General features: G+C 43.5%; 1 protein-coding gene across 4 annotated transcripts in view; it reads left to right on the plus strand.

Annotated features, from left to right (window-relative positions):
* The window catches only part of ALPK1 (alpha kinase 1), a 59,353-nt gene extending 49,436 nt beyond the window's left edge, over positions 1 to 9,917 (plus strand). For all 4 annotated transcript variants that reach the window (XM_060278508.1, XM_060278509.1, XM_060278510.1 and 1 more), the window contains 4 exons: positions 3,009 to 3,162; positions 3,925 to 4,087; positions 4,194 to 4,380; positions 6,607 to 9,917. In XM_060278508.1, the coding sequence (XP_060134491.1) occupies positions 3,009 to 3,162; positions 3,925 to 4,087; positions 4,194 to 4,380; positions 6,607 to 6,812 (710 nt within the window). In that variant the 3' untranslated portion in view covers positions 6,813 to 9,917. The remainder of the gene's footprint in view (positions 1 to 3,008; positions 3,163 to 3,924; positions 4,088 to 4,193; positions 4,381 to 6,606) is intronic.
* Positions 9,918 to 12,781: the final 2,864 nt, after the last annotated feature.

Here is a 12,781-nt window from a genome sequence, read left to right on the forward strand (position 1 = left end):
TCCAGCGCATGTTTGCTATTTGGTCTCTGGTTCCTCTGCCCTTTCGAAATCCAGCTTGCACTTCTGGGAGTTCTCGGTCCACATACTGCCTAAGCCTGCCTTGTAGAATTTTAAGCATAACCTTGCTAGCGTGTGAAATGAGCTAGTTGGAGCATTCTTTGGCACTGCCCTTCTTTGGAATTGGGATGTAGACTGATCTTCTCCAATCCTCTGGCCATTGCTGAGTTTTCCAAACTTGCTGGCATATTGGGTGTAGCACCTTAACAGCATCATCTTTTAAAATTTTAAATAGTTCAGCTGGAATATCATCACTTCCACTGGCCTTGTTATTAGCAGTGCTTTCTAAGGCCCATTTGACTTCACTCTCCAAGAGAGTGAAGGTCAGCAACCACACTACTTGGGGTCAGCAACCACACTACCTGGGGTGTACGAAACCTCCATGTCTTTCTGGTATAATTCCTCTGTGTATTCTTGCCACCTCTTCTTGATGTCTTCTGCTTCTGTTAGGTCCTTACCACTTTTGTCCTTGATTATGGTAATCTTTGTACGAAATGTTCCTTTCATATCTCCAATTTTCTTGAACAGATCTCTGGTTTTCCCCATTCTATTGTTTTCCTCTATTTCTTTGCATTGCTCATTTAAGAAGACCCTCTTGTCTCTCCTTGCTGTTTTTTGGAAATCTGCATTCAGTTTCCTGTATCTTTCCCTATCTCCCTTGCATTTTGCTTGCCTCCTCTCCTCCGCTATTTGTAAGGCCTCGTTGGACAGCCATTTTGCTTTCTTGCATTTCCTTTTCCTTGGGATGGTTTTCGTTGCTGCCTCCTGTATAATGTTACGAGCCTCCATCCATAGTTCTTCAGGCACTCTGTCCACCAAATCTAAATCCTTAAACCTGTTCCTCACTTCCACTGTGTATTCATAAGGGATTTGATTCAGATTGTATCTTACTGGCCCAGTGGTTTTTCCTACTTTCTTCAGTTTAAGCTGGAATTTTGCTATAAGAAGCTGATGATCTGAGTTACAGTCAGCTCCAGGTCTTGTTTTTGCTGATTGTATAGAGCTTCTCCATCTTTGGCTGCAGAGAATATAATCAATCTGATTTCGATGCTGCCCATTTGGTGATATCCATGTGTAGAGTCGTCTCTTGTGTTGTTGGAAGAGAGTGTTTGTGATGACCAGCTTGTTCTCTTGACAGAACTCTATTAGCCTTTGCCCTGCTTCATTTTGAACTCCAAGGCCAAACTTGCCAGTTGTTCCTTTTATCTCTTGATTCCCTACTTTAGCATTCCAATCCCCTGTAATGAGAAGAACATCCTTCTTTGGTGTCATTTCTAGAAGGTGTTGTAGGTCTTCATAGAATTGGTCAATTACACTTTCTTCAGCTCCGGTAGTTGGTGCATAAACTTGGATTACTGTGATGTTAAAAGGTCTGCCTTGGATTCGTATCGAGATCATTCTGTCATTTTTGAGATTGCATCCCATTACAGCTTTTGCCACTCTTTTGTTGACTATGAGGGCCACTCCATTTCTACTACAGAATTCTTGCCCACAGTAGTAGATATGATAGTCACCCGAACTGAATTCGCCCATTCCCTTCCATTTTAGTTCACTGATGCCCAGGATGTCGATATTTATTCTTGTCATCTCATTTTTGACCACATCCAGCTTACCTCCATTCATGGTTCTTACATTCCAGGTTCCTATGCAATATTTTTCTTTACAGCATCGGACTTTCCTTTCGCTTCCAGGCATATCCGCAACTGAGCATCCTTTCGGCTTTGGCCCATCCGCTTCATCAGCTCTGAATCTACTTGTACTTGTCCTCCGCTCTTCCTCAATAGCATGTTGGACGCCTTCCGACCTGAGGGGCTCATCTTCCAGCGTCATAACTTTTATATGCCTGTTGTCTTTGTCCATGGAGTTTTCTTGGCAGGGATACTGGAGTGGCTTGCCAGTTCCTTCTCCAGGTGGATCACGTTTAGTCAAAACTCTCCACTATGACCTGTCCATCTTGGGTGGCCCTGCATGGCATAGCTCATAGCTTCTCTGAGTTATTCAAGCCCCTTCGCCACGACAAGGCATTGATCCATGAAGGGGCGCACTGTAAGTAGAGTTTTCCAAAACACACCCCCATCGGTCGGAAGGCTGCAGCAGGCTCTTCTGCTGCGGCTGGCTCTGCGCCACAAGTTTGGAGGCGACCGAGCCAGCGAGATGCTGAGGCAGCCAGTCGGCTCTGCCCTCCTGCGCACCTGGGACTAGGCAACCGGGGGGGCACTGGGTGGATCTTTGCATCCCCGGCGCCACATATGCTTAAGACAGCCCTGCACTTGCCTCCTCCAGGGATAATCTGTGCAGGTGCCCCCCACCTCACATGTCACAACAGAAAGACAGGATTCAAATCATTTGCACATACCCGGGTGAAAGTCCCATTTAGCCTTGCTATGTTAATATGCTAAGATGCCGATGGACTCCAACTCCCTTCAGCCCCAACCACATGGAAATGGTCAGGGAGTTTGAGTATCTAGAGGGCTGCAGTTATCCACCCCTGGGTTAGCCTGACTTTTCTCTAAACTAAACAGTCCAAAACTGCAATGTTTCCTCACAGAGGAGTCACTTCATTTCCTTGATCAAATTTGGATCATTTGAATGTTTTTGTTGTAATTTCACATTCCCCACTAGCAATTTTAAAAAAATGCATTACTTTTTGTTCTAACTGTCGGTTCTGTTACTCGGTGACATATTTGCAGCCCTTCCAAAGGCAATTCATCCTGCCTTGCCTTTCCCACCTTCTGTTTATAGATGAAGCTGACTGTAATAGTACACACTGCAGCAATGAATGCAACTTCCTATAGGTGTGAGCGAAATGTCATTTCTCTGTGTCATTTCTCTGGGAAAAGAACATTGATCCTAGCAAGAGAACAGTTTAACTCTGCTGTTTCATTCCTAACTACTGGTATGGAACAACCGTTTGCTGAAAAAGTTGTCAGTTCATTTGTCTTCTTTTCCAGCTGCCCTCTTTTTGAAATTCTCCAAGAAATCTGGGCTGTGGACTGCGCAGGAAACCGCTGTATATATTGGGGACTACTTGAGCGTAGCAAAGAAAGGCAGACAAAGGAATGCTTTTTGGATACACTTTCTGCACCAAGAGGAAACTCTGGGAAGGTATCGCTCAAACCAGCATGACAATTTGATCAGTCCAGGCAATTATGTGATTGTTTGTAGGTTTAGATCCCACATGATAAATAAGGAGTCTAGGCAGTGAACATAGTGCATCCACAAAACAGCATAAAAATACCTACCCAGATTCTGCACAGGGATGGGAAATAACTGATGGAGTATGAATCAACTATGCATCAGAAAAGGCTTGTGTTAATATAAGAAACTTAAGCAGGCATTTGAAACAAAGTATGGATGGTATTTGCTTGATAGTAACAGGCAAAGCTTTCCACAGCCCATAATTGTAGAGTTGGAAGGGACCCTGAGGGTCCTCTAGTCCACCCCCCTGCAATGCAGGAATTTCAACTAACGCATCCATGACAGATGGACATCCAATCTCTGCTTAAAAACCTCCAAGAAAGGAGAGTCCATCATCTTCTGGGGGAGTCCATTTCATTGTCAAACTGTTCTTACCACTTTTTGGTTGCAGTTTTCAGTTGCAGTCCTAACTACAGGTAGTAAATTGCATCAGACTTGGTAGGATCGACTATGGAATAACTATTGTTAGGCGTGGTCACCTTATCTCATTATGTTCAGTGGCGGACATTTAAATACACATGTCCTACCACTAGGACTTGTGAGAATAAAATGGCGAATGGGAGGTTGATGCACACAACCTTGTGCTCCTTGGAGGGAAGGCAGGATACGGTATAATGTTGTTGCTGCCGCTGCTACTACTCTTGTCAGTGTGTGTTACATTTTTCATAGATACGTTGGCAAGGAGTACAAAGACGAAAAGGAGCTTCTTCACCATTTCAGTGATGTGGAAAGGCAAATGACTGCCCAGTACTATGTGACAGAATTCAACAAGAGGCTGCGTGAGCAAAAAATCCTAACCCAAATCTTCTACATCCCATCGGCGGTCCTCTTGGTAAGGAGCAAGCAGAAGGTTGCAAAGGATTCAGATAGTGAAATGAGCAGGCAGAAGCAGTGGGCTGAAATGCTGCTCACATCACAATCCCCTTTTTGTTCCCCAGGTACTAGAAGGAAAGTCTATACAAGGATGTGTAAGTGTGGAGCCTTACATTCTAGGAGAGTTTGTGAAGTTATCCAACAACACCAAAGTAGTAAAGCTGGAATACAAAGCCACAGAATATGGACTCGCTTATGGTCATTTCTGCTATGAGTTTTCCCAGGGCAGAGATGTGGTGGTTGATTTACAAGGTTTGTACTGCCAGATGTCAAATGATGGAATACAGTATTTTTTTGGACTGTCTTGAGCTGCTCCTCCCCCTTTCAAAAATAACTCCTATAAAAGCTTCTTTTAGTTACAGGTAGGTAGCCGTGTTGGTCTGGCGTAGTCAAAACAAAATTTAAAAATTCCTTCCAGTAGCACCTTAGAGACCAACTAAGTTTGTCATTGGTATGAGCTTTTGTGTGCATGCACACTTCTTCAGATAACACGAAAGCTCATACCAATGACAAACTTAGTTGGTCTCTAAGGTGCTACTGGAAGGAATTTTTAAATTTTGTTTTGACTACGCCAGACCAACTAAGTTTGTCATTGGTATGAGCTTTCGTGTGCATGCACACTTCTTCAGATAACACGAAAGCTCATACCAATGACAAACTTAGTTGGTCTCTAATGTGCTACTGGAAGGAATTTTTTACTGTATTTTGTTTCAAAAGCTTCTTTTGGATATGAATATTCAGAGCTGAAGTTTTTAAAAGAAAGAAAGAAAATGTTAAATGTCACTGGGGGGAGGGGAGAGCAAATTACCAGTACTTCTGCAGTTCACTGTATTGGCTTAAAACCTAATCAGCTTTCTCAGGTATCATAGACATCTCATTCTGTCTAGGGACTATAGGTATAGGTGCTGCTTTAAATGTGGATCTTTTTGCATTTGGTTTTCATTCATAAAATTTTCTTTTGATATTTTGTGATTTTTTTATGCTTTAAGGTTGTAAACCACTTAGAGATTTCTTTGGAAATGTAAAAGTGGTATAGAAATTGTTCAAATACATTATGCAGGCATAAACAAGTACTTTATATATATATTTTAAAAAACCACTAGATTCCCCCCCAAAGCAAAACAGAGACCAAGATTTAGCATGCACATGCACACACCAGCTCCCCTCACCACAAAATAGCTTGAGAGACTCATGCTTTCTTTATCCAGCTGATAAAAATGCAAATATAATATAAAAAGGCATTTTTTCTGCTTTTATTCTGCTCTTTTTTTAAACACTGGTGCTAAAACAAGTAATTTCTGTAGTCAGCAGATTAGCAGAAAATGAAATGGAAAGCATATAGGGTGTATTTTTAGAAACAGTATTATAACTTAGAGTGCTAGGGAAGGGGTAGTTAGTACCTCTGGTAAGTGACATGTTGTGCTCCTGGGGTAGTTTGTCCACCTTTGATCCCCACCCTGCACTCAGCTCTCAGGAAGCTGTCAAGTTCTCCCTTTTTTAAAGGGAAATTCCCTTATGCAGAATAGACTTCCACACGAGAAAAGGGAAAACTTGACAGCTATGGCTCTCACCTGTGACTCCTAAAAGCTGTCAGCATGCAACAGCGGCCACCATAGGTGCCATCTCCCTGGGGCCCTGGGTGCCAGAGCATCCACAAAATTCCCCATGAAGGGGCCAGGCACCCACAAATTTTGGTGCCAGGGCCATGCACGCTGCATGGCATCCATGGCCCCAGGCACCCATGGTTGTGGGGCCAAGTTGGCACTCCTTGTGGCCACACCCTGAGAAACGGCTTTGACTGGACAGCTAAACCAGGTGAGGGTTGCCTTTGGGTCTCAGACCCTCAGTGAGTTAGGAATCTCCCCTGCATTTGAAGACATTTTCTGGCAGATTGAGCGGATGAGACCAATAGGGGGGTCCAATGGTCAAGAAGGCAGTTTCTGCACATGGTGTAGAGCAGGCACCCCTAAACTCAGCCCTCCAGATGTTTTGGGACTACAACTCCCATCATCCCTAGCTAACAGGACCAGTGGTCAGGGATGATGGGAATTGTAGTCCCAAAACATCTGGAGGGCCAAGTTTGGGGATGCCTGGTGTAGAGGGAAGTAAGGGGCATGGGGCTCTTCAACATGGGAAGGTAGCCCATCTAGGAGAAGGAAATACTGATCCTAAACCTCTGCTGCCTTGTGGGGTATCTTTGGGAGAAGGAAAGGCTAAGGAGTAAACCTTACACAAATCTGGAGTGGAGTCCCTAAGGCGGTTGGATGGCGCCTTGTATGGCGCCTTCTTCCAGCAACTTCTGCAGCCAAGTTGTTGCCCAACGTATGGCCCTGCTTTCCTTTGGACCACACCAGAGAGGCTGAGACCAGAGGGGTCTTGTTATCTTGGCAGCCCAGGACCTCCATACGCATTGCCCAGGCTTGTGGCCTGGTGACTTCAACAGCAGTATTGTAACTGCAACATTTTTCTTTTCGACAGGTTGGGTGACTGGTAATGGGAAAGGCCTCATCTACCTGACTGACCCCCAGATCCATTCTCTCTCTCAGAAAGAGGCATCATGCCTGACAAACTTTGGGAAGAAAGGGATTTGCTATTTCTTCAACAATCAGCACACAGAATGCAATGAAATCTGCAGACGCCTTTCATTGACTAGACCTTCAGTGGAGAAACAAAACCGACTTTGAGAAAAGATATTTCAAGTCACTTTTTGACCACAAATCTAGAGAATTTATAGCATTGGATGTTCTAGCTATGATATAGCAGTCGAGTTGGCTGCTTCTTATGTGCTTTGTATTTTATTTTATTTTTAAAAAATATGTAAAACAGGCTGAAATGAAGATTCTCTAGAAAAGTGACTGAAACTGAGCTAGGGGGAAATATAAACCATTTGTACTGAACTGTATGGTGGTTTAGCTTTATAAAAAAAACCTTTTGGAGTAGAGAGCAGAGAAGTCTCCAGCTATCAGAACAGATATACTGTACAGTATTGTCAAAAACTGCTCTTCCTTCATTCATCACCTCTTCTTGTTCCAACTTCCCAGACAGCATTTTAAATCTGCCCCCGTCTCGCAGATCTATTCGCCAATGCTGGGATGGATGCAGTAGCTGTTCTGCTACAATGACCGTTTCCATTTCGTTCACTGCTCTTGCAAATGGGTGGAGGGGGGTTGCTCTCTTGCTCACAGCTATAGGATATAAACCGCTGCTGGTTTGACACTCGTCCTCTTTGAATGTTTTGTGGTATGTGTGCTGTCCACAGGCATCAACAGCGCTTGCCCTGGGTAAAAGCAGCTGTCGCGTTTTTCCTTTTTGCTACTTATGAAGCAATCTTTTGTGTTTATAGATCAAAGCCTGTAATTCATGGATGTGACCTCCTTGGACTTTTTGTCAGCTACCACCTGGAGAAATGGAAAGAAGCAAAAAGCAGAATTACAGCCATTGCACTTCCCAAGCATTCACTATATTATAATATCAAGAGATTGCTCTTCCTCTCCCCAAAGCTCAGCTTTAGGGGGCATTCTCCTGCACAAAACCCAGTGCTATGAATTGGAATGACACAAAAGCAATGCTATGCTCTTGCATAGCACCCACTCATTTCACTAGGACCGGTGCAGGAGAACCTCCCTGCAGATTGTACGCTTAGACTTCCCCCCGCTCCTCTTTAAAAGTATCTACCAGTGCAGCTTTCCCAAAGTAAAACAATGGTGGGATCCCTGCTATAGACCAGACATCTGTTTTTTGCCACCCCTGTCATTTGGATTTCTTTGGAGCAGGTCTAAAGGCCATTTCACATGACCCTGGCTGCCTGCCAAAATGTGAGTTGGCAGTTTGCAGGTTGAATTTGTGCAGATAAATGGTTGTGTGATTGCATCACTATGCACTCAACTCCATCTATTGTCATTTATTCGTTCAGTTTAGACTCCCATTTTGCCACACGGCTGTTATACCTTTTGGGGTTGGCACGACACAGTATGTTACAATAAAGCAAGATCTATCATAAGATGTTGCAGCCCCCACAAGTACTGCGTTGCCATATGGAGAAACCCACCATGCGTAATGACCAACTCATTTCAATATGATATGAATCAATCTTAAAGATTGCGATCAAACCATTGATGATGCTTGATGCACATTAGAGGCTATTGATGCATGAACAGGGTTCTAAATTGTGCATTCGGGGTCACCACAATACAGGCATTTAGCACAAGCTCATGGAGGGTGATGGAGCTGGGCCTTCAGGAGCTAAATAATCTGTGTTCTTCCTGCTGGGGAACACCTCAACAGGGATTGTATTTGAAGTTCTTTGCAGCAAAGCAGCATTGACTATTAGCTGCTCATCATTATCAGCTGCTATGGGCATTTTATTAATCTCAGACCTCTGGGGAAAGCTGCAGGGTTGAAGGTTCCTGGAACACCAATTCATAGAGCATATGTCTATCAGTGGCTACCAGCCATGATGGCTATGCTCTGCCTCCATTGTCGGAGCCAGTAATGCTTTTGAAGTGGGAGGGCACACTGTGTAAGTTGACACTTTACAGTCGCCTCCCACAACGCCTGACTGCCCTGTGCCTCCTCAGCCGCTGTCAGGTATGAGAGGGATACCTTCCAAGGCCTAATCCAAGGCTCCTACATCTGAAATTCAATAAAGTTGTGGCCTAATTTTAAACCCATACATTGTTGTCATGGCTCATTCCTGGGGGGTGGGCTCCAGGGACAAGGTTTAGCGCGTGGGCTCGCAATATATATTGCTGTGTAAGGGTGGGGAAAGAGAAGGAACCTTCTCTTATCAGACTCATCCTTAACTGATTTTCTTCAGCAGATGTTTAAGAAACAACGACATTTAAAAATAATAATATTGTAGAGTGCATTTTGAAAAGGCGTGTGATTATTTGGGGCATTTTGAGTAATGTTGAATGCATATGATATTTTATCGACGCACAGATCCCTACTACAAAGTTAGGCTGAACAAAAACCATTGCCTTTTGTTTCTGAAACTTACAGGGAGCTGAGATTTTCTGTGCTGCTGCTTCGCGCTGCTATTGTTTTCTAGGTGATGTTTGTGTGCTGCGTTGTTTGGATATACAAATGCCCCGTCACAGTCCAGAGCCGGAGAAGAAATTAGGTGTAAAGAGTAGAAAACTGGGGAGAGAAAGAGAGAGAGAAATTAAATCTCTTTATTATGGTGTGTAAAACCTTCAGGGTCGGGAAGCTTTGCAGCTGCGAAGGGAGAAAAATGCATTCACAAAATATAATGCTAGTGTGAATAATCCTTTTCTAGAGTCTCACTTGCAGACTGCTCCAGCTTTGTCAGGTGAACTTGAACTGGGCCATCAGCTTTGCTTTCGTTCCCATTGCACACTGTCTATCACCCGAGGGCATTCAGCATCTTGACTGTTTTAGAAAGGGAGCAAACAATCCATCAATGAACCCAGAGTCACTTTCGCATAGAATAGTAAAATCGGCATGTGACGGTACACTCGGCTCCGGGGTTTTACAGATTAAAATGATACATGACAGCTCACATGTTCCTGGGAAGATTATGTCGATTATCTTGTTCCACAGCCAAGAAAGACCATTCTCTGTCTGCACCGAGAAACACTAGTGTTAACCAAATAGTCACAGTTGCTGAAGCTCTATCCGCAGGAAGAAACTGCTAAAGTTTCCTAAGCCAATGCTGTAAAGCTAAAATTCTATTTTGCTCTCTGTGTAGGGAAAAAGTGAAGGAACCTTTTCTGATCAGACTCATCCTTAACTGATTTTCTACACTGGATGTTTAAGAAATTCCTTGTGATGCTATTTTTTTCAGAATTGTCTCAAGACACAGATGAAAAGCTGATGTTTTAGTGTGTGTTGCCTAGAGTTTATACTGCTTTGTATTATGTAGGTGTGTTCTACAAGAACTTTAAACATTCTTAGACATGTTGTTGGGGCCTGATCCAAGCAGGGCTCCCAGCTATTTGAACAAATACATGCACGTGTAAGTAAAGGTAAAGGACTCCTGGACGGTTAAGTCCAGTCAAAGGCGACTATGAGGTTGTGGCGCTCATCTCGCTTTTCAAGCTAAGGGAGCTGGTGTTTGTCAGCTTTCCGGGTCATGTAGCCAGCATGACTAAACCACTTCTGGTGCAACGGAACATCAGGACAGAAAGCAGAGCGCACAGAAACGCCGTTTACCTTTCCGCCGCAGCGGTACCTATTTATCTACTTGCACTGGCATGCTTTCGAACTGCTAGTTTGGCAGGAGCTGGGACAGAGCAATGGGAGGTCACTCTATCGCGGGGATTTGAACCACCGACCTTCTGATCGGCAAGCCCAAGAGGGTCAGTGGTTTAGACTGCAGTGCCACCCGTTCCTTTACCATCTGCCACTTGAGGTTTTTTTGTGGAGACTTTGAACTGTGTGACTACTGCCCAGCATGATCCTATAACAACCTACAGGGCCTCCTCTAAATCTATATACTATGGGTGGTAGCCAACTAAATGTGACTCTTAGGCATGCCCATTGATTCCAGTGGGTCTACTCTAGGTAAAACTTACTTGAATGCCGCCCTCCAGGGTTATTTTTTCAGAAGATATAGCTGCAGTGACCTGAAGTAATATAAAAGATGCAAATATTTCAAAGCCAAACTTAGAGATAGCAGACGAGATGGTAAACTTGGGTCTTGACTACAGTATACCAATTCAGGTGGGGCACCATGCAACTAAATGTCCCGCTATACAAGCAATAAGAATTCCTGCACTAGATGACAGAGAGGTAGGTTCAAGTCTTGTAGTCTGGGTGCCATAATAGTTTTCTACTTGCCTGAATGTTTGGGGAGAGTGAGGAACATCACCTCACGATAGACTCAGCCTAAAGTATGAAGTGCCATAATTTGGAGGACAAATGATTCCTATCACATCATTTTCTGGGAGCACTAGGCCAATGTGTAGCAACAGATTTCACAACTGAAGCTAAAAGAATTAGCAGTGGTTTTATTCAGGGGTGTCTGCAACACTTGAAATAAATCCCTCGCTAATTTTTAGTTCCTTTGATTAAAATTAATGATCCCCAATGGATGGCAAGGCTTAGATTTGGAATGCAAAGTGTATGAAATGACACATTAGAATCTCAATGTTATATTTAAAATAAATGTCCATTTCTAATACACTTCTGCAAGTGCAGAGTTGGGAAATCCCAGCGGAAGGTGATTATTTCTGCTACTGACTTCACTGAGAGTGCTAAGGAGGCATATAATCTCAGCTGCCCAATGTTTATAATGTCACATACACCACACAGGATATTGGAACAAAAACCTAACTACAAAGCAGTAACAAAATGGTACAAAACTTTCATTAAACATCACCTGAATCATGTTGAGATGCTCAAATTTGCACACCTAAAACCAGTTTGCTGGAATTACCTCTTTTTACCAGGTCAACATCTTGACTGGGGGCTGGCAGAAGAGACAGAGAGAGAGAGAGCCCAACCCTGATCTAGCAGGATTCTAGTATTCATCTCAGAACCAACATGTCAAGGCCATGTCAATCTCACTTATCCTCTGAATTACACAGCACTTCATTCTTCACCTGAATAGTAAGTGCACTAATATTTGCAGCGCTGCTGCTTCTCAGCATGCATGAATCCAGGATAACAATTAAAAGGGAAACTGTGTTAATTATTCATTTCGAAGAACAGGCAGAGAGGAGGTGGCAGGGTGACCTGCATTCCCCTTTGAATTAAACATTGCCTGGGTGTAATCAGCTATGATGATGAAATCATCTCCTCGTCCATCTGCAAGGCAGGAGCTGAATGAGCAGCGCTCTGCTGAGACTCTCAGCCGCCTCTGTCATCTTCCCTGAGAAAGACCCTAACACTTCCCTGAACCAGTGCAATGTTGCATCAGCAACATGTAGCAGTAAGAGAACAGCGGGATTTGGAGGGAATTGTGGGGTATAACTGTCTGGTGCTCTGTCTAGTTTCTCTATTTTACAATAACATTGTCTTGTGCATAGGATTGTTATCATGTCAGAAGCCCATAGATAGCCCAGCTTGTTTGAATTGTTCAGCTTTGAGTTTTTAAAACAGTAAGGGGGGAAAGTACATATTTTTCATCCTCATTTCTTTCAATGAGAATGAAGATTGCTAAACTCTCCTACTGAAATCAGTGGTGCTTGAAAATGCTTAACTTTGAAGTACCTCCAACACATTTAAAGCGCATGATTTATTTCCCCAGAGAACCCTGATAACTGTAATTTGTTAAGGGTACTGTGAGGGGAGAACTACGGCTTTCAGGATTCTTTGAGGGGAATCGTGTGATTTAAATGCCTGGATTCTCTAGACCAGGGGTAGCAAACCTGCAGCCCTTCAGATGTTGCTGGACTACAACTCCCATCGTCCTTGACCACAGAGCATGCCATCTGAGTCTGATGAGACTGAAAGTTGAACAACATCTGGAGGGCCACAGGTTCCCCCACCTTGGTTCCAGACATTTTACTTCTTTGTAGACAATAAATTTCCCAATTGCTCACATTCACCTTTTTTCTTTTTCTTTTGGCAACAAATTAACAAGTGTTGTTTGGGAGCCTGTTCAGAATTATTTATCTTGTTCTCTTTACCTGCTATTATCTGTTGGTTTGTTATGGGGTTTGGGTTGTTGACTGACATTTTTAATACC

The sequence above is a fragment of the Zootoca vivipara genome, chromosome 9 (assembly GCF_963506605.1).
Source record: "Zootoca vivipara chromosome 9, rZooViv1.1, whole genome shotgun sequence".
NCBI lineage: Eukaryota > Metazoa > Chordata > Lepidosauria > Squamata > Lacertidae > Zootoca > Zootoca vivipara.